Source organism: Lontra canadensis, unplaced genomic scaffold (genome assembly GCF_010015895.1).
Source record: "Lontra canadensis isolate GAN:19392208 unplaced genomic scaffold, GSC_riverotter_1.0 scaffold30, whole genome shotgun sequence".
NCBI lineage: Eukaryota > Metazoa > Chordata > Mammalia > Carnivora > Mustelidae > Lontra > Lontra canadensis.
The window spans coordinates 14,031,202-14,052,685 of record NW_022631024.1 but is presented as its reverse complement, the minus strand read 5'-3'; the positions used below and the strand labels follow the sequence as shown (position 1 = coordinate 14,052,685).

Genomic DNA, 21,484 nt, shown 5'->3' with positions numbered 1-21,484 from the left:
CTGTGATAAGTAAGGAAGCGGTAGCTACTGCCAGTAGAACTTTTTGCCTCATGAGTCTGTGGCAAAAATGCCACCTTAAGGGGCGCCTGGGTGGCTCGGTGGGTTAAGCCTCTGCCTTCGGCTCAGGTCATGATCCCAGAGTCCTGGGATCGAGTCCCGCATTTGGCTCTCTGCTCGGCAGGGGGCCTGCTTCCCTCTCTCTCTTTCTGCCTGCTTCTCTGCCTACTTGTGATCTCAGTCAAATAAATAAATAAAATCTTTAAAAAAAAATGCCACCTTAAGATCTGGAGACCAGACTACATTCCCAGCTGACCATGATGCCCAGTGCCCATCTCACCAATGCTGTAAAGTCTCAGGATTATTCAGGCACCAAATGGCCGGAGCAGGTGAACTCCCCAGCTGGGCAGAGAAGGCATGCTGTGAGTCTGACTTTTCCCCTCGCATCTGGCACAGTTGACTTTTACTGACATGAGGGTAGGGGTGCCTGGACTCTGGAAAGCTGTGGAAACACGACAGATCTGGAAAGGTGGTCCATAGTACAAAGACGGATTAGGTCTGGAAAGCTCATCCCTCCTTTTTTTTGCAGAAATCCAAAGAGCTCAGGACAAGGCTTCCCTCTTGAAAAAGCTGTGGATCCAAGGTAGGCGTCCAGCCTCCCCCCTCCGCCACTAGGAGCCCCAGTTGGGATGTGGTCGGCACAAGGTAGGCTGAGGCACTGGGCTGGCAATGTGGGGCAGGTCTGACAGTCCCTGGTTCTAGTCCCAGCTCTGCTCCTATTGCCTCACAAGTAATAATACATCTCTTTGGGTTGTTGGAGGCATCGATACAATAACGTACCTCAATTGCTTAGGCACATAGTCCAGCTATAAAACCGTAGCCCTTGTTATGAATAGGGAAACTGAGGCACAGGAAGCCCAACCAGGAAGTCTTGTGGCCTGTGTTCTAGTTAGTTCAGGCAATTCCTTGCCTATCTCTAGGACTTAGTTGTCCTATCCATACAGTGGGGAGCTGGCCCCCCAAAACTCTAAAGGCTCTGCCATCCTGAGACTGTGTCTGGTTCTAAATCTCCAGACACGGCTAGCTGCTCCTGCCATGATCCTTTTACCCTGCCTGTCCCCACTCCTTGGCCCTGCCCCAGAGAAAATGCCCACGTGCCACTCCAGAATGAACCAGCAGCCTCACAGCTGCCTCACCTGTGAACACAGTTTCGATACTCGCTTTCTGCCCCCGGGGGGCGGGGGGCGGGCGGGGGCTTTCTCTGAAGCCCTTCCAAAATCCTCACAGGAATGCTAGGAAGTGGGTGTTGGTTCTCTTCCCCTTTTACTGATGATGAAATGGGCTGAAAGGGAACGAACTTGCCCTACGTCCCCTCTGCTGGAAAATGATGGAGGAATTAGGAATCGGAATCCCAGTCTGGCTGACTTCAGACCAAAGGAAAGAGGACACGCTGCTGAAGCTCAGGCTGGAGGGGATGTGTGCCCCAGGGCTCGAAGAGCCATGGGCAGCACGGGGCAAAGGCAGAAGCAGCGGACACTTGGTCTGATGGCAGACTTTATTCAGACAGTGGAGACCTGCCCTTCTCAGGTCTTTGGAACTGGTAGAGCCCTTCCTCCTGGAGGACACCCAGCCTGGCACCTAGAAAACCCTCGTTGGCAAGGACGGGTCCAGAACAGGAGCAGTGGACCTGAGACACCCCAGCACCAGGCTGGATGACGGATTCTCGCTCACACCTGGTGCTCTTTGGGCAGCTCCTGGCTCTCCTGGGAGCCCTGCTGCTCTGCCTCCTCCCTCCTGGGTGGTCCTCGAAGCCACTCATCAGTGATTATGACAAATTACGACAAAGGATGTCCAAGGGTCAGTGTTCAAAGAAAAAGAACAAAGGTAATGGCAAAACAGTCCTCTGCCCCTAGGGAAGGTGGGAGTATGGGCGGCGGCTCAGGGCCTAGGCCAGGCCCCTGACATGCACGCTGGGGGGGTCTGTGATGCCCAGCTCCTCCCGTAGAGACCTCAGGGGCTGCTCCCAGCGCCGCTCGTAGTACAGATTGAGGACACATGGGGCTCTGCGCCCATTCTGCACCGCCCATGGGATGAGCTCTGAAACCAGCACTTGTAGGCTCCTGTGGGGCAGCAGAGGAAAAAAGACATAAGGTCCACAGGGCCGGGTGTGCTGTATGCCCAGAAGTTGATCTGCATTTTCTGCCTTCAAAAACACCTTAAAAGGAAGGTAGTTATTATCCCCATCTTATTATCCCCAGCAGCAGATGAGGAAATGGAAACTCAGGTAAAATCTTGTGCCCAAAGCCACACATTTTGAATATGCCAAAGCCCAGATTTAAACAAGGGCTACCTAACTCCAGGAACTAACACTGGATTTGCGACCCCCTCCCCATTCCATGTTCTGACCCGACACTGAGGCCTGGCCCAGGAGACCCTAGAGTCCTGTGAAACATCGAGGCTTCCCTCCATTGCCCTGGAGACCCTGAGCCAGGCCAGCTTCTCCTTCCTGCCCTGACCTTTCTACCCTGGCTTCCTGGAGAACCACTGGGGCTGCTCGGGAAGGCTGCATGCTTGTCCCATTTCCTGGAGCCCGGCTCCTCTGAGCTCTCCCTCAACCCCTCGCCACCTGAGCACTTACTGGGCACTGAGTCGGATCGGTCCAAAGAGGGCACCCAGGATGCACATGGGCAGGCCGGTCTGGACAGCCTCAAACCACTTCACCACGATCTCCCCTGGGGGCAGGGCGAGGGACAGGGTGGGGGGTGAGGAGAGGCCATGGTGCTCCCGCCAGGACAGAGCAAAGCATCTGCTCCTCTTTGCTCTCTCTCGTGCCCAGGCCTGGCCCCTGCTGGTCTTTGGGTGAAGGAGAGGGTCCAAGGAAGAGCAGGAGATAAGGGCTGGGAAGGAAGCTTGGGCTCAGAGCGCAGAGGACTCCAAAAGCCAGGCTGAGAAGTCCAGGGTGGTTCCTGTAGGCCGTAGGAGGTGTGAGAGCAGGGAGCCCGATGCTTGGATGCGGCATCAGCTCAGGAACCACAGAGGCAGTGGAACAGAGAGGGGACGCAGGGTACAGATACTACCAAGACGTTCAGAAAGCGGAAAATGAGGCACTGAGCCGGCTGACTGGTGGGTGTCAGGCCCAGGTGGACAGGCTGGCTAGCACCCTGTCCCCCCACCAGCCCCAGGGCCACCAGGGGTCCCCACTCACCCAGGATGTTGGTGGGCATTCCCAGCAGGGTGTGGAGCATGTCGTGGATCTCCCGGTACCGCTGGATCACATAGGCCAGCTCCTCGTCGTCCACGAATTGGGTGGGTGCTCGGGTATCTGGGGAGACCCTCTGACAACCGTGAACCTCCCCTAGATCTCTTCCTAGCTGTTCCCAAGGCCAAACTAGCCAGCCTCTCCCGGACTGTCAACCACTCCCACCAAACTCATACCACGGATGGTTTCTGCCCACACGGGCCAACAGGGGACGAGTCCTCGGGTAGGGAACATAGTGGCAGACACCCCCATGGCCTACCCTGACACACATAAATGTCCAAGCCTGTTGGAATTTATGGCAAAACAGCTCCTGGCAGTAGGGGGAAGCGATGGGTGCTTAAGGGGATAAGGTTTCAGTTTTACAAGACAGAAAAGCTCTAGAGGTTGGTTTCAGAGCAACGTGAATATATTTAACACTACTGAACTGTCCGCTTGAGATGGTTAAGATGACAATTCTTTTTTTTTTTTCTTTAAGGTAAACTCTACCCCCAGCGTGGGGCTAGAACTCACAACCCTGAGATCAAGAGTTACATACTCCTCCGACCGGGCCAGCCAGGCCCCCCTGAGATGAAAACTCTTATGTTATGTTACCTTACACCATTATTGTGCTTTTTTTTTTTTTTAACCACAAGTAGAAATAAAATGGGGAGAAAAAGGAAAAAAGAACTTTCCAAGGTCCCTGATACTTTCTTTTTTAAAGATTTAATTGGGTCGGGGGGCAGTGCCTGGGTGGCTCAATCGGTTGAGCATCTGTCTTGGGCTCAGGTCATAATCCTGGGATCCTGGGATCGAGTCCTTCATGGGCTCCCTGCTCAGTGGGGAGTCTGCTGCTCTCTCACCCAAATAAATAAAATTTATTTCTATATTTGAGAGAGAGAGAGAAAGAGATGGCGGGTTCACACGCGGGGAGAGACAGAGGGAGAGGGAGAATCCCAAGTAGACTCCATGCTGAGTGTGGAGCCCAACGCAGGGCTCGATCCCAGGACCCTGAGATCACAACCTGAGCCAAAACCAAGGTCAGTCACTTAAATGACTGTGCCACCAAGGTGTCCCTAATTTTTTTAAGTAATCTCTACACCCGCCAGGGGGGCTCGAACTCATAACCCCAAGATCAAGAGTCACATTTTCCACTGACTGAGCGAGCCAGATGCCCCAGCCCCGATCCTTCCCATGAGCTGTTCCCAGCCTAGGGCGCTCTCCCCCACCAGGCACAGCCTCACCTTGACAATGCCTACCTGTCCTTTCTTTTCTTTTTTTGTTAAAGATTTTACTTATTTGACAGAGAGAGACAGAGATCACAAGCAGGCAGAGAGGCAGGCAGAGAGAGAGGGGGAAGCAGGCTCCCCGCTGAGCAGAGAGCCCGATGCGGGGCTTGATCCCTGCACCTTGAGATCATGACCTGAGCTGAAGGCAGAGGCTTAACCCACTGAGCCACCCAGGCACTCCCACCTGTTCTTTCTGACTCGTCTTAAGTGTCCCCGCTGCAGGGAGGCAGTCCGTGACCCTCAGACTGCTCAGGTCCACATTATTGTCTCTTGTAGTGTTCCATGCCTTGTGATGTGTAGTGCATGTGCCCCTCTTCCAGACCTGGACTTTCCACTACAGCAGCCCCTCACCCCAAGTGGCCACCGAGCCTAGAAATGGGACAGCTCCAACCTAACTATGCTGTGGTAGGCATCAAATGCACACCGGGTTTCGAAGACTTGGTGTGAAGAGAACAATGAAATCTCAGTAATTTAGAAATAGCGATTACATGTTGAAATGATGGTATTGTCAGTACGCTGGGTTAAAAAAAATAGGCTATTAATGTGTTTCTTTTTGCTTTTACCGAAGTGGCTAACAACAGATTGGAAGTGACCTATTGGCTTGTGGTCGCTTTCTGTGAGTGGTGCTGTAGCGGCCTTTCGGCTGCCCACGGCTGCTGGCTGCTTTGTTCACTGCTAGACTGCCAGGGACTTTTCTGACCCCAGGAAGGGATGTCAACTGTCTCTCTCTGACCCACCCACTGCCTCTCTGAGTCCTCAGCAGCACCCATGCAGAACGGCAGCAGCCTAGTGTTCCTGTTCCCCAAGAATGGTGTCGGCCTGTCCAGAGCCCAAAGGATTTGGTGGTTTCATTGCTTTCGGGCTGTTGGCTCAGTGCCTTCGTCTGTGGTCTGTGATCTCACTGGGTTCCGGCTCCTAATTTCTTCTCCAGGGAGTTCTACGTGCCGTGTGAAGCTGAGGGTGATCAGAGTGACAGCAGTGACATTTACAGAGTACCTACTATGTGCCAGCACTCTATGAAGTCCTTCACATATGTCATCATAAGGCATCCTCACAACCATCTGGGGGTAGACACTTTAGGATCCTCAGTTAAAGATAAGAAAGATGAGGTTCAGAGAAGTTGAGTGAGTTGCCCAACATCACACAGCTAAGCAAGTGGCTGAATCAGGATTTGAAACAAAGTCAACTGGATTCCAAAGCCAACAGCCTTAACATCCATTAATTATAAGCGACTCAAGTGCCCTGGAAAATAAACATTAGGTCCCCTGCCTTCAGATAAGGAATAGGAAGCTCAAAGAGGTCCAATGATCTGCCCAGGGCCATAAAGCTGAGAAGAGAGGTAGGATTCTAATTCAGGCTACTCTTAACTCCAGAGCCCAGGCCCATAATCTTAATGCCACAAGATGACCATACCCCCCACCAATGACAGCCTCAGAGAGGGTGGCCTTACCTTGAACTCTGATCTCAACCTCTGCTGGGACAAAGGTGTTCCTTCACATTCTGTGGGCTCCTGGTTTCAGTGCCCTACAAGTGTCACAATCTCTATGGCTATTATCACAACTAGTGCTGAGACTGGGCAGGGTGCCTAGGGAGGCCCTGGCCGTCCCATCCCCTCCACAGCAACAAGAGGAAAGGCTCTGGGGACTTCAGAAGAAGGCGGCCACCCTGGTGGGTTTCCCATGGATGAAGTAATTTGCTTCCTGGTGAAATCCGAGGAGATGGTAGGAAATGAGGCAGGAGCAAGTGTCGGAGAGTACGGGGAGCAGATTATTATCTCAGGGACAAATCCAGAGCAGTAGCTTCTTAACCGCCCCCTGGGGGATATTTGCCATGTCTTCATAAATTCATGGCCGTCGTGACTTAGTAGGAATGCTACCCGCAGCCATGGAGAGAGGCCGGGGATGTGGCCAACCATCCCGGAAAGCACCGGGCAGCCCCTACAAACAGAGAATTATCTGTTTCTGAGGCACCTGGGTTAAGCATATGCCTTTGGCTCGGGTCAGGATCTCAGGTTCCTGGGACCAAGTCCCGTGTCAGGCTCCCAGCTCAGTGGGGATTCTGCTTCTCCTTTTTCCTCTCGTTCCCCCCAATTCGTGCTCTCTCTCCTTCTCTCAAGTACATTCACTGTATCTGAATTACTGAGAACAGTGTTGTAGATTGCAAGCAGTCAATAAATATTTGACCTGAATTTTTATATGAAATCTTTTCTTCTATTACTTGATTTCCTCCCCAAACCAGAGTATTAGCGCCACGAGAGCAGGACTTTGTCTAGTTCACCATTCTATCACCAGCTCCTGGAACGATGGGTGGCACACGGCAGATCCTGAACGCGTGATGAGTTCCTCAGGATTTGGGACTCTCTCCTCCCTGCCTGGGACAGAAACTGCCACAGCCTGTCATACCCTGGGGAAAGCACTGTCTCTGAAACAGGGGGACATAATACAGCAGATAAAAGCATGATCTGGGGACGCCTGACTGGCTTAGTCAGTGGAGCATGCAACTTTTGATCTTGGGGCTGTGAGTTCAAGCCCCACACCGGGCATAGAGACAGACTTAAAAATAAAATCTTTAAAAAAAAGGCAGTAAATGAGTACGAATTCATACTGGCTGTATGGAATCATCAAATTGCTTAAGGGCTCTGAGGCTCATTTCTTCACCTATTAAAGGGGATAATAATAGGACATACTCAACAGGGAGGGTCAAGCATGAACCTTCTTGCTGGGAGGGTTCAGCAAGATCAGGTATGAGCCTGGCAGCTGACACCCAGTAAGTGGCTATTAGATACTGGCCAGTACTATTGTTTGGACGACAAAACCTTGGGACAAGAGACAAAAAGCACACCTGGCCACGGTGGCCATTCAGGACTTCTCCTTCCTCAGGATGTCACTCTCATGCCCTTCTCTGCCTTTCCTAGGAATTGCCAAATGCACAGAAGCTGGAAACTCACATTAACATCCAGGAAACGGAGATACTCTTGGCCAAGGGAGCCCTCAGGCAGACTACGGAGCTTGTCTACGTCAAGGGTGGACAGTGAGATCCGGGGACGCTCCCTGCATGGCAGAAGGCAGGACTTAGGTACTGGGCGGGCAGCTGCAAAGGCAGCTGAGAGGTCCAGCTGGAGCAAGGGTATGGGAGGCGAAGCGGCAGAGAGCAACAAAGGGGCCACAAATCCTATTGCAGCACCTGCTTCTGGCCAGGATGGTGGCAGGGACTGAGGAGACTACCACAAGCTAAGATCATGGTTCCGGCCTGCAGTGGCATAATCTCAGGAGCAAGCCTCAGGTGTGAACCAGGTACTCACAAAGGGCACTGCAGGGGCAGGGGTTATAGCTAGCCTGTAATGGGAGCAAAGGGAAGGCAGAGGGCTCTATGGTGGGATCTGGGCTGACGCCACCACATTGCACTACCCATAGGTCATCATAGTGTATATATGAATGGCACCCATGGAGCTAGGCAGTGCCCAGCATGTGCACATGGCCAGGACACCAAGAAGAGCTCCCTAGAGGAACACAGTGTGACTCCAGAGAGGTCAGGATCCCCAGAGAATGTCCCCAACCCCCCAGGTACAGCTGGGACCTACTGCAGGATCTTGGCACCCTCTGGATCCTTCCTCATCTGGTCCCTGAGGACCTTCAGGGCACAGTGTCCTGTGGTCTCCCCTAGAACTGCGACCATGTCTAAAAGGAAAGAAATGGGGACAAATGGAAGATATGATCGTAGGTATCAGACCTGGTCTGAGCCTCCTACATGATAAACCAAAAACTTATCTATCTCTTAGTTACAAGGATGCATGTTAAACATTTAGCAAATCACGTGGCACACAGTAAGGGCTCAACGTATGTACCTATCGTCATTATCATTGTTATTAATCTAACAGGCTGAGATGGCTCTGGTTAGGACAGCGCTCGAGTTTATAAGTCACTTTTACACCCATTATTACAACAGAATATCATGCCTCCATTGATCACAGGCTTTGAAATCAGAGTGCTAGGTTTGGGTTTAGGTACAATCCCTGTCTAAGTGAACTTGTGCAAAATGCTTCACATTTCCAAGCCTCAGGGTACTAATTTATGAAATGTGGAGAACACCCTTCTTACAGGGTTAATGTGAAAAATCAAGAACCTCGTGCAAATAAAACATTTAGTTCAGGGAGCAGCTGGCATATGGGGTCAGTGAGCAATTAGCACTGTCATTTCTATTCGTAGAAGAAATAATACCTTCCAGTCTTAGAATCCTGAGAATGAGAAAACTACTGTAGAACCCTAAGATGTTCCAGTCATACATCCAGCAAACATTTATTGAACATCTGCTATGTGCCAGGCACAACCTAAAATACTTCTGAGAACAGTGCAACAGGGCGGTCGGGGTGTCTGACCTTATAAACTTGAATATTTAGTGGAATAATTTGATGTATGTTATAACGAACTTTGTAAATCATCTATTTAGTCCACGGGTTTCTCAATGTGGCTGGTTGACAGAATCTTCCGGTAGGTGGTTATTTTATAAAAAATAACTTTAAAAATGCTGGCCCTTCCCTCCCCTCCCCAGGCTCGGGCTGATTTGGACTGAGCTCAGGGTGGGACTCGACTCGGGCATCTGCCTTTTTGTGAACCTTGCGCGTGGTGATGGGATGCAGCGGAGTTTGGGAACCCAGACCTAGTCTACTCTCCAGTTACCCCTAGGGGGCGGGTAGAGGAAGGGGCGGGCACCTGCACAGGTTCCCAGGCCAAGGGCGCGCGCCAAGCCCCCGCTGCCCTCCCGGGAGCGCCGGACGCGGGCGACCTTACCGTGGCGGTACGGGTTATACAGAGCCATTCCCGCGGAGCCGGCGGCCAGCAGCGCCTTCTGCAGCGGGGAGGTGGGGATGTGCCCGGGGTAGAGCAGGCCGGCGCCATGGCGAACGCCTCGGAGCGGCACATCTACTGGGCGAGGAAAAGGCCGCGGTCAGAAGAGCCCGGCACCCCAGGCCTCCCTCCCGCCTCCGCCACTTGCCTGCAGCCGGTCCCCGGGGGCCACCGAGCGCGCGGAGAGGGCGCAGGGCCGAGCGCAGCAGGGTCGCCATGGCAGCGGGCACCCGCCGGCGGCCGCGGGAACAGGCGCGGGCAGGGCCTAAGCTGCAAACCCCTCCAGCCGCGGAGCGCCCAGAAGGGCCTTTGAAGGAGGGAAAATCGTAGCACGGACAGGAGAGGGCCCTATCGCTCAGTATGAGAAGGAAACCCAGGCGACCTGTCTGCCATCTATTCCCACCGAAGCAAAACTCCCCATTTCCCCTCACGCCCAGAAAGGGTCCCCGAGTGATTTCCGCTCGAGGTTCAGCGTCGGGCCCTACTGTCTTCTCTTCCGTGCGTTTTCCCCGAGGCCAATAAGACGTGAACCTCTTCCGGTTAAGAAATATGGCGGCACCCATGGTCCGGAGCACATTTGGGAGGGGGACCGTACGGCACTTCCGTTCGGGTGCAGCTACTTCACCAGCGGGCGCCGCGCGGGCTTCGGGGATGGGGTCCCGCGGCCTGGCGCGGCTGCACGGGCTCTTCGCGGTCTACAAGCCCCCGGGGCTGAAATGGAAGCACGTGCGGGACACCGTGGAGCTGCAGCTTCTGAAGGGTGAGGCCCTCGAAGCAGACCCACGATCCTGCTCCTGTTCTCCCGGGAGTCCATCTCCGCTTCCGATCCTCCTGGCAAAATGAAGTCATGTGACCCAGTCCTCTGGGCGGAGCGCTTTCCTAATCAAGGAGTCTGTACACTCCGTTATTCCTCACTTTCCCCTGCGTTCAGATGGCTAAACAGTATTGTCTGGTGTCATAGGTAATAGAGTCAGATTTTGAACCCGCGCCTGATCCTTAACTGCTGCTGTTCGCTACATCGTGGACTTTCTCTTCCATGTCTCCGTACCTCCCAGTCTCACCTGCCCCAGGTGTCTGGACAGAACTGACCTGATGTCTTGACCTTTGTGTACTCAGGTGTCAATGCTGGGAAGGCTCCCGCTCCTGAGCAGCGTGTTCGTTTCCTGCTGGGTCCCGTGGGGGACGGTGAAGAGAAGGCGCTTACTCTCACCGCCACCAGTGTGCCCACCCTCACCAACCATCCGCTGGGTAAGGCACATTGAGACAGGGGCTTGGGTGTCATTTCCCAGGCAGTCTGTGCTCAGAGTCAGTGTCCCTGTGCATGCTCAGACTCTTGTCCCTTGAAAGGCCACAGCGGGGATGAAGGATTTATTTGACCGGGAATAGGCAAATTTTCCTGCAAAAGGGCCAGATAGCAAATATTTTAGGCTTTGCAGGCCCGATTCTGCCATTGTAGTGCAAAGAACCCGTAGGCAATATGGAATGCAGTGAGCCTGGCTGTGTTCCAATAGAACTTTATTTATGGAAAGTGACATTTGAGTTTCATATAATTTTCCTATGTCACAAAATATTATTTTCTTGATTTTAGGGGGATCATTGAAAAATGAAAAAAAAAATTTAACTCATGGGCCATTGAAAAAACAGGCTTGAGGATTTGGCTTGGACTGTAGCTTGCTGGCCCTTTTAGCTATGCTGGGATTCCAGATGGGAATTGAGATCCTTAGGTAGAAGTCCTAAGGCGGGACTTTTGGGCTTTTGGGAAAGAGTGACTTTTTAAAATTTTTTAAAGATTTTATTTATTTATTTGACAGAGATCACAAGTAGGCAGAGAGGCAGGCAGAGAGAGAAGGGGAAGCAGGGTCCCCGCCAAGCAGAGAGCCTGATGAGGGGCTCGATCCCAGGACCCTGGGATCATGACCTGAGCTGAAGGCAGAGGCTTTAACCCACTGAGCCACCCCACCCAGGCACCCCAAGAGTGATTTTTTTAGTCAGCAAAGCTGCCCAAGAATGGAACTAGTTGTAATGAGCTCCCTGTCAATAGACAAGATTAGGAAGACTGAGGGATTCAGCCAGAAACTACTAAAATCCCTTTGGCAGTGATATTTAGTGACTCTGTAGTATAGCAGTAACAAGTATGTACTGAGAATCTCTCCTGTACTACGTACCATGTTAAGCTTTTACCAAGTACCATTTCATTAAATCTTCACCACCACGTGAGGTGGGTCCTGTTCTCATTTCACAAATGAGGAAACTGAGGCTCAGTGTTGACATTAAATAACAAAGCCTGGATTCAGTAGGCACTTAACCATCCCGTATCCTTCCCCCGGATACCTCTTGTTCTGTGGAAGTGTATATGCTTCTGGCTCATTCCTACATCCGTTTTTGTTTTTTTTTTTAATAGCGTCATTGAGGTATAATTGATGCACATTTTAAAAAATGTTTTTATTTTAATTTTTTTAAAGATTTAATTTATTTATTAGAGAGTGTGAGCAGGGGGAGAGGCAGAGAGAGAAACCAGACTCCCTGCTGAGCAAGAAGCCCAGTGTGGGACTGGATCCTAGGATCCAGGGGGATCATGGACCCTGGGATCATGATCTGAGCCGAAGGCAGACACTTAACCAACTGAGCCACCCAGGCATCCCTCATTAGTTATTTCCTGAGCACCTGGTGAGTTCTGGCCTTAGGGTTAGAACTTGGGACCCATACCCTGCCTTCAGGAACTTTCCACCTCCATTTTCTTACTGGGGTGACCAGGACTCTCCTTCTGCTGCAGCTGAGTAGGAAAGTTGCGTCCCAGTGTACTGCCTAGTCCCCTCAAAGCCTCTCACCCGGGGAACGATGATAGGCAGAGTAACAGGCCCTTTTTCTGGAGTTAGGGAACTGAGGAAATAGTTCTAGGCCCCAGATTCTGCAGTGGGGAAGCCCGAGAGTCCAAACTGCTCTTCGTTTGGGCTCCATGAGGCTACATCCTAGGAATGAAGCCATGGTGCAGGCTGAAGTCATCCTGGAGGCTGGATCCAGCAATCCAGGGAGCAAAGGGACCCCGTTTGTTTGTTTCTAGTTTGTGGACCAGCATTCACCAGCCTGAAGATTGGCGTGGGACACCGGCTGGATGCCCAAGCATCTGGGGTACTTGGTAGGTGGTGTGGTGAGCCCAGGGGTGCTGTGATACAGTCTTGGGAGAAGACCCTGGGAGTGGGGGGAGGTGAGGGATGGGGGCGAGTTACCATGAACCCCGCCCACTTCCAGCCTGACAGCCATTGCCTGCCACTGCCTGCCTTCCCTGCTTCCTGCCCCAAGTCTGGTCAGCTAGTAGAAGGGGGGATGTCGTAATTGCCCACCTTTATCAAGTGATGTCTGAGTGTCACATACAGTATGAAGCATGCGTTTTACACGTGTTTTCATGACAACCTTATTAGGTAGGTGGTTTATGATTTTCACGAGGAAAAGAAGGGTCCAGGAGCTTAGGAGACTGGGTTTGGGTCATGTGGCTATTGACCGCCCCTGGTCCAGGGAGCAAAAACTGTCATCACTTGTGTGGGGTAGCCAAGCGCGTGACTCTGGCCCCACTGGCCAGGGTCTGAATGTCACTGGGGCTGGACACACAAAGCCCTGAGTCATGAGCCATCTGTGTCCCTAGGGTCAGGCAGTGGCCACATCCTCCATGCACGGTAGTCCTAGCTCCCTTGTCTCGCTTCCTGGGGCACAGTCAGGCAGACATGATCTCATGCTCCCTCTCCCTGTCCTCCCGCTCCAGGAGTGAATGGAGGCTCATTCTCTCCTTCAGCCAGAGGGAGAAAAAGGCAGGAAGAGGCAGGGAGTGGCCACAATGCCCCTTTTTTGGGCCCTTCCTTTATGCTTACTACTTCCTGCGCATTGCCTCAGTGTTCACAACACACACAGGGATCAGACAGTATCTTGTATATCCATTTTACAGGTGGGGAGCCTGAGGCCCAAGGAGGCTAATGGACATGCTTAGAGCCACCCCAGATTTGAGGGCAGGTCTGTGTGACTGAGCCACTGGTGTGTTTCTTTGGAGTGGATCAGAACTCCCTGGGTTCTTACTAAGGATCAAGGCCCCTCCCCTCCATGAGTCAGAGTCCGTACAAATGGGTGGGCCCCAAAACCTACAATTTCATATCTTCCCCGGGGGAGCTCACTTGCTCCCTGTAGAAGAAACTGTCCTTGTCCTCTTGCTGGCTTTAGTAGCATCGGAGATGGAAGTATGGGGATGGTGGTTGTGGGGGCTGGAGGTCCCAGGGCAATGGGAAGGGGGGAGGCAGGTGTGAGATCAGCCTGGGTGTCTTCCAGTGCTCGGCGTGGGACATGGACGCAGGCTGCTCACCAGCATGTACAACGCTCACCTCACCAAGGTATGGGGGCGCTGGGGACAACTCATTCAGCTCCCGGTCCTTTTCCTGGGGCTCACTGGCAGGAAATCTGAAGCTGAGAGGACTCCATGGGGTAACACCCAGGTTATCAGCCAGCCTTGTTTCATGGCTCGGTGCTGAAGGAAACTGTAGGGATAGTGTGGTAATGACCTCTAACCTTACAGCGTGCTATCCGCTCTGTGCTGAGCACTACACGTGGATTCCCTCGTGGGTGCCTCACCACTTCCCCACAAAGTGGGATCTGCTGTTAACCCACCTCACCGATGAGACCACTGAGGCACAGAGAGGGGATGTCATTTGCTCAGGGTTGCGTAACCTGTAAGGAACAGAACTGCGATTTGCACCTGGATCTGTCCAACCCCAGAGCCTGATCATGACACCCTTCCATCCCCGCTCACCCCCTCCAAAACTGAGAGGTGGATGTCACCATCCAGGCATCAGGGAGCTTGTCTCTGGGCTGGGGCCGTGGAGTCTGGCACCATGAGTGGGAACAGAGGTGCTGTGTTAGGGGGCCTCCATTTTTAATGGTTAAGAGCACAGATTGTGGAGCCATATGGCTTCCTTTTGAAACCGACTTCTGCCCCTCTGCCAGCTGTGGGTCCCTGGGTAGATTACTTAACACTCGTGTTCCTCCATTTTTTCATTTGTAAAATGGGAGTGCTAATAGTACCTCCTCTCTAGGGTCACTCTGAAGTTTAAGTTACATGCACTGTACTTAGCACAGTCACTGGCGCATGGTAGATACTCCGTAAATTATTATCGCTGCTGCTGTCATCACTTCTGTGTGGCAGAGGCCGCTAGCCACACAGATCGTATTTGGAGGCTGGGGAGAAGCCAACCGGGTGCACTGGGAGGGGCCCGACCTGAGCAGTTGTCAGGTCTTGTTAGGAGAGATGTGGAGGCACGGGGTGGTCACCGCCCTTTGTGGGCAGATGCTTGCTGTCAAAGGGGAGTCTGGCACCCTTCCTGGGGGGGGACAGTGAGGTGGCTGGGTGGGCGCTGAGTGCCTGGCTCCCTGCGGGGAGACCTGAGGACCCCCCCATCTGCAGCCTGTCTAGAAGGTCGGGGGTGGGAGCTGCTGGGTGCACCTCCCTCCTTGGTGCTAAGGGTGAGCAGGGACTCTGAGCACATCTTTCCTTCCCTCCCCCTGCAGGATTACACAGTACGGGGCCTCCTGGGCAAAGCCACAGATGACTTCTGTGACGAGGGGCGGCTGGTGGAGAAGTCAACGTACGGTGAGAGCCCGCAGGAGCCCAGGGCGGTGGGAGGAGAGCGGCTATGGCTGCCTTCGCGCTTGCTCTCCCTTGCTTCCTCATCCCCACGCTGGCCATGCAGGCCCCGCTGACTCCAGCACGCTCAGGCTGGCTGTTGGAGGCCTGTGGGCACATCGTTCTGTCTTGCAGGTACCTCCCCAGGGAAGCTCCTCTAACCCCAGATGAACTAGATGGGCTCTGAGAACAGGAACCAACTAATGATTAGTGATTTCTTAAAGTTTATTTATTAGAGACAGAGCGGAAGGAAGGGCAAAAGCAGCAAGGGAGAGAGAATCTCAAGCAGACTCCACGCTCAGGGTGCAGAGCTCCATGCGGGGCTCGATCCCATGACTGCGATAATGACCTGAGCCAAAATCAAGAGTTAGATGGTTAACTGACTGAGCCACCCAGGTGCCCCATGATTAGTGATTATTTATTATCTGTCTTCCCACCCCACACTGTCCCCGAGGGAGCAGGGACCATGTCATTCCAAGCCTGTGGTTACACGCAGTGCAGAGCCTGGGAAATGGGAGGGGGGAGGGGGGAGGTAGGCGGAGGGATGGACGGTTGGATGGCTCATTCTTCACTTCTTACACTCCCAATGTTCTAACACTTTCTGTAAGATCAGTTATGTTTTTGTTTTGTTTTGTTTTAGATTTTATTTATTCGACAGAGAGCACAAGTAGGCAGAGCGGCAGGCAGAGAGAGAGGAAGCAGTAGACTCCCTGCTGAGCAGGGAGCCCAATGTGGGGCTCGATTTCAGGACCCTGGGATGGGGACCTGAGCTGAAGGCAGAAGATTAACTGACTGAGCCACCCAGGTGCCCCCAATAATATTTTCTTATTTGACAGATGTTTTTGGGCACCAGCCATGGGCCACGCTCTTGGGGGGCGGATATATGATGAATCAGATGGGGTCCCCAGGCTCAGTGAACTCAGTCTAGCAGGGAGAGCTGACACACACCTCTGCATCTTGTGCACAGGATTAAGACCGTGGCAGAGTAACACTATATAATCTGTACGGGTGGGTGTGTCAGCATCCAAAACACGTCCAGAGACAGTTACCAGGTAGACACTCTGGTTGGGAGGCAGCGGGAATTTGGAGGAGGGGAGATGCTTGTTAATAATGCTGAGCTAAATTTCTTTTTTCTTTTTTCTTTTTTTCTAAGATTTTATTTATTCATTTATTTATTTGAGAGGGAGAGAGAGAAAGAGAGGAAGAACGTGCATTCAGGGAGAAGGGGCAAGGGGAGATGATCTTAAGCAGGCTCCATACTGAGTGTGGAGCCCGGCACAGGGCTTGATGTCACAACCCTGAGATCTCGACCTCAGCAGAAATCAAGAGTTGGAAACTTAACCCACTGAGCTGCCCGGGTGCCCTCTGATCTAAATCTTAAAGAAGAGGGGTGCCTACTTAAGATCCTCTCCCCCTTCTTCCGGCATGCACGTGTATGCACGTGCTCTCTCTTTCAAATAAATCTTGTAAAAACATTTTTTTTTGTTTGGTTTCCCTTTTTATTTTATTTTATTTTATTTATTTGACAGAGAGATCACAAGTAGGCAGAGAGGCAGGCAGAGAGAGAGGGAAGCAGGCTCCCTGCTGAGCAGAGAGCCCGACTCGGGGCTCCATCCCAGGACCCTGAGATCATGACCTGAGCTGAAGGCAGAGGCTTAACCCACTGAGCCACCCAGGTGCCCCTAAAAACGTATTTCTTGAAGATTCGTATGTCAATTATATAACTAAAAAATAATGTTAAAACCAAAGTAAATTAAAAGATTTTTTTTTTTTTTTAATTTATCTGAGAGAGAGAAAAAGCACAAGCAGGAGGAGCTGCAGGCAGAGGGAGAAGCAGGCTCCCCATTGAGCAGGGAGCCCGATGTGGGTCTCCATCCTGGGACCCTGGGACCATGCCCTAAGCTGAAGGCAGACACTTGACCGACTAAGCCACCCCGGCGACCCAAACCAAAGCAAATTAAATGCTGGGCAGAAACCCAAGGGCAGAGCTGCAGGAGGCAGGATGAAGAAGTGACATGCTCCAGGAGGGCTTTCTGGAGGAGGCCGCCTTTGAGCTGGGCTGTCGAGGAGGGAGGAGGCAGTCGTGGTGGGTCCATTTCAGGTAGAACAGCAGCATGAAGAAAGCCAGACAGAGGAGATCAGAGGTCTAGGCTCTGCATGAGCTGGCAGACCTTTGGTCACCACCCCTGTGCTCAGAACTCTGGCCCAGCTGGGCTGCAGGGTCCGCCTCCTGGCAGTCTGTGAGAATCCCCAGGCCTAGCTGCTGCGTGCCCTAGTCACTCGGGACCAGCAGGCGGAGCCTCTCGCCATCTGTGTCTACTTTCAGACAGATGGCACTCTCCCTCCCAGGGTCCCTGGCATATAAAAACCCAGACTGAGGCTCGGGGGACCTGGCTTAGAATGTTGGATAAGCCATAGTACGGCTTGGAGCCTCCTTTCCCAAAGAAAGTATTCTTAAGTTGGAGTCTGTGAGCCCCTTAAAAATGTCCTCACAATGCTGAGTTCAAGCATAACTTTTTGAGAAGAGGGTCCTGGGCTTTCGTAAGAGTTTCAAAGGACTCTCAAGCCGCTGAGTGGGACCCCTGGGACCAGAGGTTGCCCTGGGGCCCCTCCAGGTTCCAAGGATGGGGCTGGTTTGAGGGAAGGGAGTTTGCCAGTTTGTTGTGGCCTGTCCTCGGCAGACACCTGGGGGCTGACCATCCCTTGGCTTTTCTAGATCATGTGACCAGAGAGAAGCTGGACCGAATCCTGGCCCTGATCCAGGGTTCCCATCAGAAGGCCCTGGTGATGTAAGTGGGGCCCCATCCACACTCTCCTGAGAGGGGCCCTTGAGGGGTTGCGGGGAGAGTAAGAAGTCAGAAGTGCCCACTGGGCTCCCTGTAGGCTCCGCCCACCCTGGGGCTGATTCTAAGGACTTTTCATTTTGGAGCCGGAAAGCAGACATGGACCAGCCCTTGCTTCCACAGCACCCAGAAGTGTTTCTTTGTGCCAGGCCAGCCCCTGGGGAGACCAGGGGGGATCAAGAGACCCCAGCTAGCCTCAGTGAGAGTTTATGACTTAGTGGAGAGGGAAGCCAGGAACCCAGTTCACATGACCTAGAGCCAGTGGGCGGGAGCAGGCAGCATGCCCTTGATGGGAAGCGAGGGAGACTGCAGAGGAGGCCAGAGCCTGCGTTTAGGGATTGGAGGGGACAGAGAAGAGGGCAGCTGGAGGGTCAGGGAAGATGGAAAGTGAAGGAAAAGCTTCAGGAAAGCTCTTCATGAGCAGGGCAGGGCCAGGGGTAAACTGGGCCCGGCTCCCCATCCCACGCCAGCCCTCTTCTGATCCCCAGGTACTCCAACCTGGACTTGCAGACCCAGGAGGCCTATGAGATGGCTGTGAGAGGCTTGATCCGGCCCATGAACAAGTCTCCAATGCTGGTAACAGCCATCCAGTGCATCCACTTTGCGCCTCCGGAATTCCTCATACGTAAGTTGCCCCAGGAAGTTGGAGCATGAGACGGGGCTCCTGGGTTTGGGGAGTCACTGTTGAATGCCCTTGCAGAGGCCAGCCCATGCCCGCCCTAGTGTCTGCTGGCTACCGCACCAGCAGCCAGCTGCCTTCTCAGCCTTGGACTGAACTTGGCCCATCACAGAGCACACAGTCCAATCCTGTCCTGTATGCTGCCAAGTTAGCTTTAAAGCTGGAGCTTAGCGAGCAAGTTTATACTTAGCGGTTCATTTCCAGTGTGTCCCAATGTTTCAAGTTGCCGTGGGACATCAGACAGCGCCCTCACCTCCCCAGTCCCACCCAGCTCAGCCCCTCCCTCCTTCCTACTCTCTCCTCCTCAAGTCATAAGGGCTCCTTGACTGTTGACCGGGACTCCCAAAGATAAGCACCTTGAGTACATTTTCTCTTGAGATTCCTCACCACCCATTTTACAGCTGAGCCTTAAGTCTTAGACTAGAGCTGCCTTCTGGAAGTTAACCTGCGCACAAATCCCCTGGAGGTCTTGGGGCATGGGGAGCAAACTCTGATTCTGCAGATCTGGGTGGAACCCAAGGTTCTGCACATCTAATCAACCTTCAGGGCTGGCCCCTGGGCTGCGCTTTGAATAGCAAAGCCCTGGAGAGCTTGGTCTTCGGTTAAGGTGATCACATAGCCAAGAGGTATCACGGTGCAGATCTAGATCAGATAACCGGAGGCTGTGCGCCTAGCCTTGGGATCTGTTGTATGTCCCCGACAGAGGTGCAGTGCATGCATGAGACACAGAAGCAGCTGAGAAGGCTGGTGCATGAGATCGGCCTGGAGCTGAAGACCACTGCCGTCTGCTCCCAAGTGCGGCGCACACGGGATGGCTTTTTCACCCTAGATGATGCTCTCCTGAGGACCCATTGGGACTTACATAGCATCCAGGATGCCATCCAGGCTGCAGCTCCCCGGGTGGCCGCAGAGCTGGAGAAGAGCTTGGGGCCAGGGCTGGGCACCCAGCAGCTTCAGGGTCCTGGCCGGCCCTGGGACTCTAGGGAGCCAAGCTCTGCCTTGGGGCCAGAAAGCTGTGCTGGGCATTGACAGACCCTGTGGCTGGCTTGGCGGGACCGTGGATGGATAAGAATTGTTCATGAGCTGGAACAGATAACTGCGGAATGCAAGAGTAAGGGAAGCTTTTCTACACGTGACAGAAAAGTCTGAAACTGTAAGAAAGAAGATCAACAGACTTGACCCCACGGAAAAGGAAAAACTTTTCCTATGGAGGAATAGGTGATAAATGATAAGGCAGATCAAAATACTTGTAATATGTTTAAGAATGAATATCCAGGGGCGCCTGGGTGGCTCAGTGGGTTAAACGGCTGCCTTCGGCTCATGATCCCAGCGTCCTGGGATCGAGTCCGCATGGGCTCCTTGCTCAGCGGGAAGCCTGCCTCTCCCTCTGCCTGCCACTCTGCCTGTGCTCACTCTGAGAAATAAATAAATAAAATCTTAAAAAAAAATTGGGGCTCCTGGGTGGCTCAGTGGGTTGAGGCCTCTGCCTTCGGCTCGGGTCGTGGTCCTGGGGTTCTGGGGTCAGGCCCCGCATCGGGCTATCTGCTTGGCAGGGAGCCTGCTTCCTCCTTTCTCTCTCTCTCTGCCTGCCTTTCTGCCTACTTGTGATCTCTGTCAAATAAATAAATAAAATCTTTAAAAAAAAAATCCAAATGGCCACTAAAAACCGGAAATGATACTCAGTCTCTCTAACAATGAGAGACATACAGATGAAAATGATAATGACTTTTTCTTGCCTTTCCAAACAAAAAACTCTTGATGTGAGAGAATGATGTGAGAAAATGGGCAGTGGGTGCTATTGGTAGGAAGGGGAAGGTACAACTTAGTAACCTTTTAGGAGTAACTTGGTAGTACTGTGTGTCAAAATTAAAAATACTCCTGCTGTGACTCAGCAGGTCTAGTTTCAGGAATCTGTCTTCTGGCATAAGTTGCAGACAGTTCTAGGTACTTAGAAGGTGATAGCTACAATGTATAGTAACAAATAGGAAACACATTACCATCCATCAATAAGGGACTGGCTAAGCAAATACTGGGCATACAGGGCCAAAGGCTCTACTCTCTGGGAGCCTGGCTGGCTCAGTGTGTAGAGCATGCAATGTTTGAACTTGGGGTTGAGAGTTCGAGCCCTGTGTTGGGTATAGAGATTACTTAAAAAAAAAAAAAATTTGAAAAGTCTCTATTCTAATAACCTCAGGAAAAGGATCAAAACCCAATTTTTCCAGGCACCTGAGTGGCTCAGTGGGTTAAGCATCTGCCTTTGGCTCAGGTCATGATCCCAGGGTCCTGGGATTGAGTCCAGCATGGGGCTTACTGCTCAATGGGAAGCCTGCTTCTCCTTCTGACCCTCCTCCCCTTCATGTGTGCCTGCATGTGCCCTCTCTCTCACAAAAATAAATCTTTAAGAAAAAAAAAATTTTTTTTTTAGTCATTTTTTCCTGCCAATTTGATTTTCCTAGGCTTTGGACACCTTGATCCCATGTGGATTGGGTGTTTTTTTGTTTTGTTGTTTGTTTGGGCCTGGCTCTCTCTTAACTTCTATCTGTTTGGATATTTTCCCACTCAGAACATTTGGGCTAGAATGAGCTGGTTGGCCTCTGGCTAGGGTTCCAGTCTGGGCCCTGAGGGGAAGCCCTGCACATCTCTTCTCCCAGCTGTCACCCTGGGAGAGGAAGCCCCATCCACCGGCACCCTCGCCTTCAAGTGGGGGCAGCGTGGAGCTCAGAGTAAGGCTGAACAGATGTGGCTCGGCTGGTTTCTGGCCGTGGGGCCTCAGAAGAGCAGCTCCCTCAAACATAACATGGGGATAATGGGAGCATCTGGGTGGCTCAGTGGGTTAAAGCCTCTGCCTTCCGCTCAGGTCATGGTCTCAGGGTCCTGGGATCGAGGCCCACATCGTGCTCTCTGCTCAGCAGGGAGCCTGTCTCCCCCCCACCCCACC

The 21,484-nt window shown here is 52.6% G+C and overlaps 2 protein-coding genes across 2 annotated transcripts; one reads left to right on the top strand and one right to left on the bottom strand.

The window, feature by feature from the left end:
* Window positions 1-1,538: 1,538 nt before the first annotated feature.
* Window positions 1,539-9,830, bottom strand: COQ4 (coenzyme Q4). The gene is made up of 7 exons (XM_032865989.1): window positions 9,514-9,830; window positions 9,309-9,440; window positions 8,102-8,198; window positions 7,469-7,571; window positions 3,203-3,332; window positions 2,636-2,729; window positions 1,539-2,117 (listed from the first exon to the last, which is right to left on the bottom strand). The coding sequence occupies exons 1-7, from the start codon at window positions 9,581-9,583 to the stop codon at window positions 1,943-1,945; spliced, it is 801 nt and encodes a 266-aa protein (XP_032721880.1). The 5' UTR covers window positions 9,584-9,830; the 3' UTR covers window positions 1,539-1,942.
* Window positions 9,831-9,957: 127 nt separating this feature from the next.
* On the top strand, window positions 9,958-19,861 carry TRUB2 (TruB pseudouridine synthase family member 2). The gene is made up of 8 exons (XM_032865990.1): window positions 9,958-10,125; window positions 10,482-10,613; window positions 12,427-12,501; window positions 13,677-13,738; window positions 14,910-14,991; window positions 17,741-17,813; window positions 18,356-18,492; window positions 19,250-19,861. The coding sequence occupies exons 1-8, from the start codon at window positions 10,017-10,019 to the stop codon at window positions 19,573-19,575; spliced, it is 996 nt and encodes a 331-aa protein (XP_032721881.1). The 5' UTR covers window positions 9,958-10,016; the 3' UTR covers window positions 19,576-19,861.
* The last annotated feature ends 1,623 nt before the right edge of the window (window positions 19,862-21,484 follow it).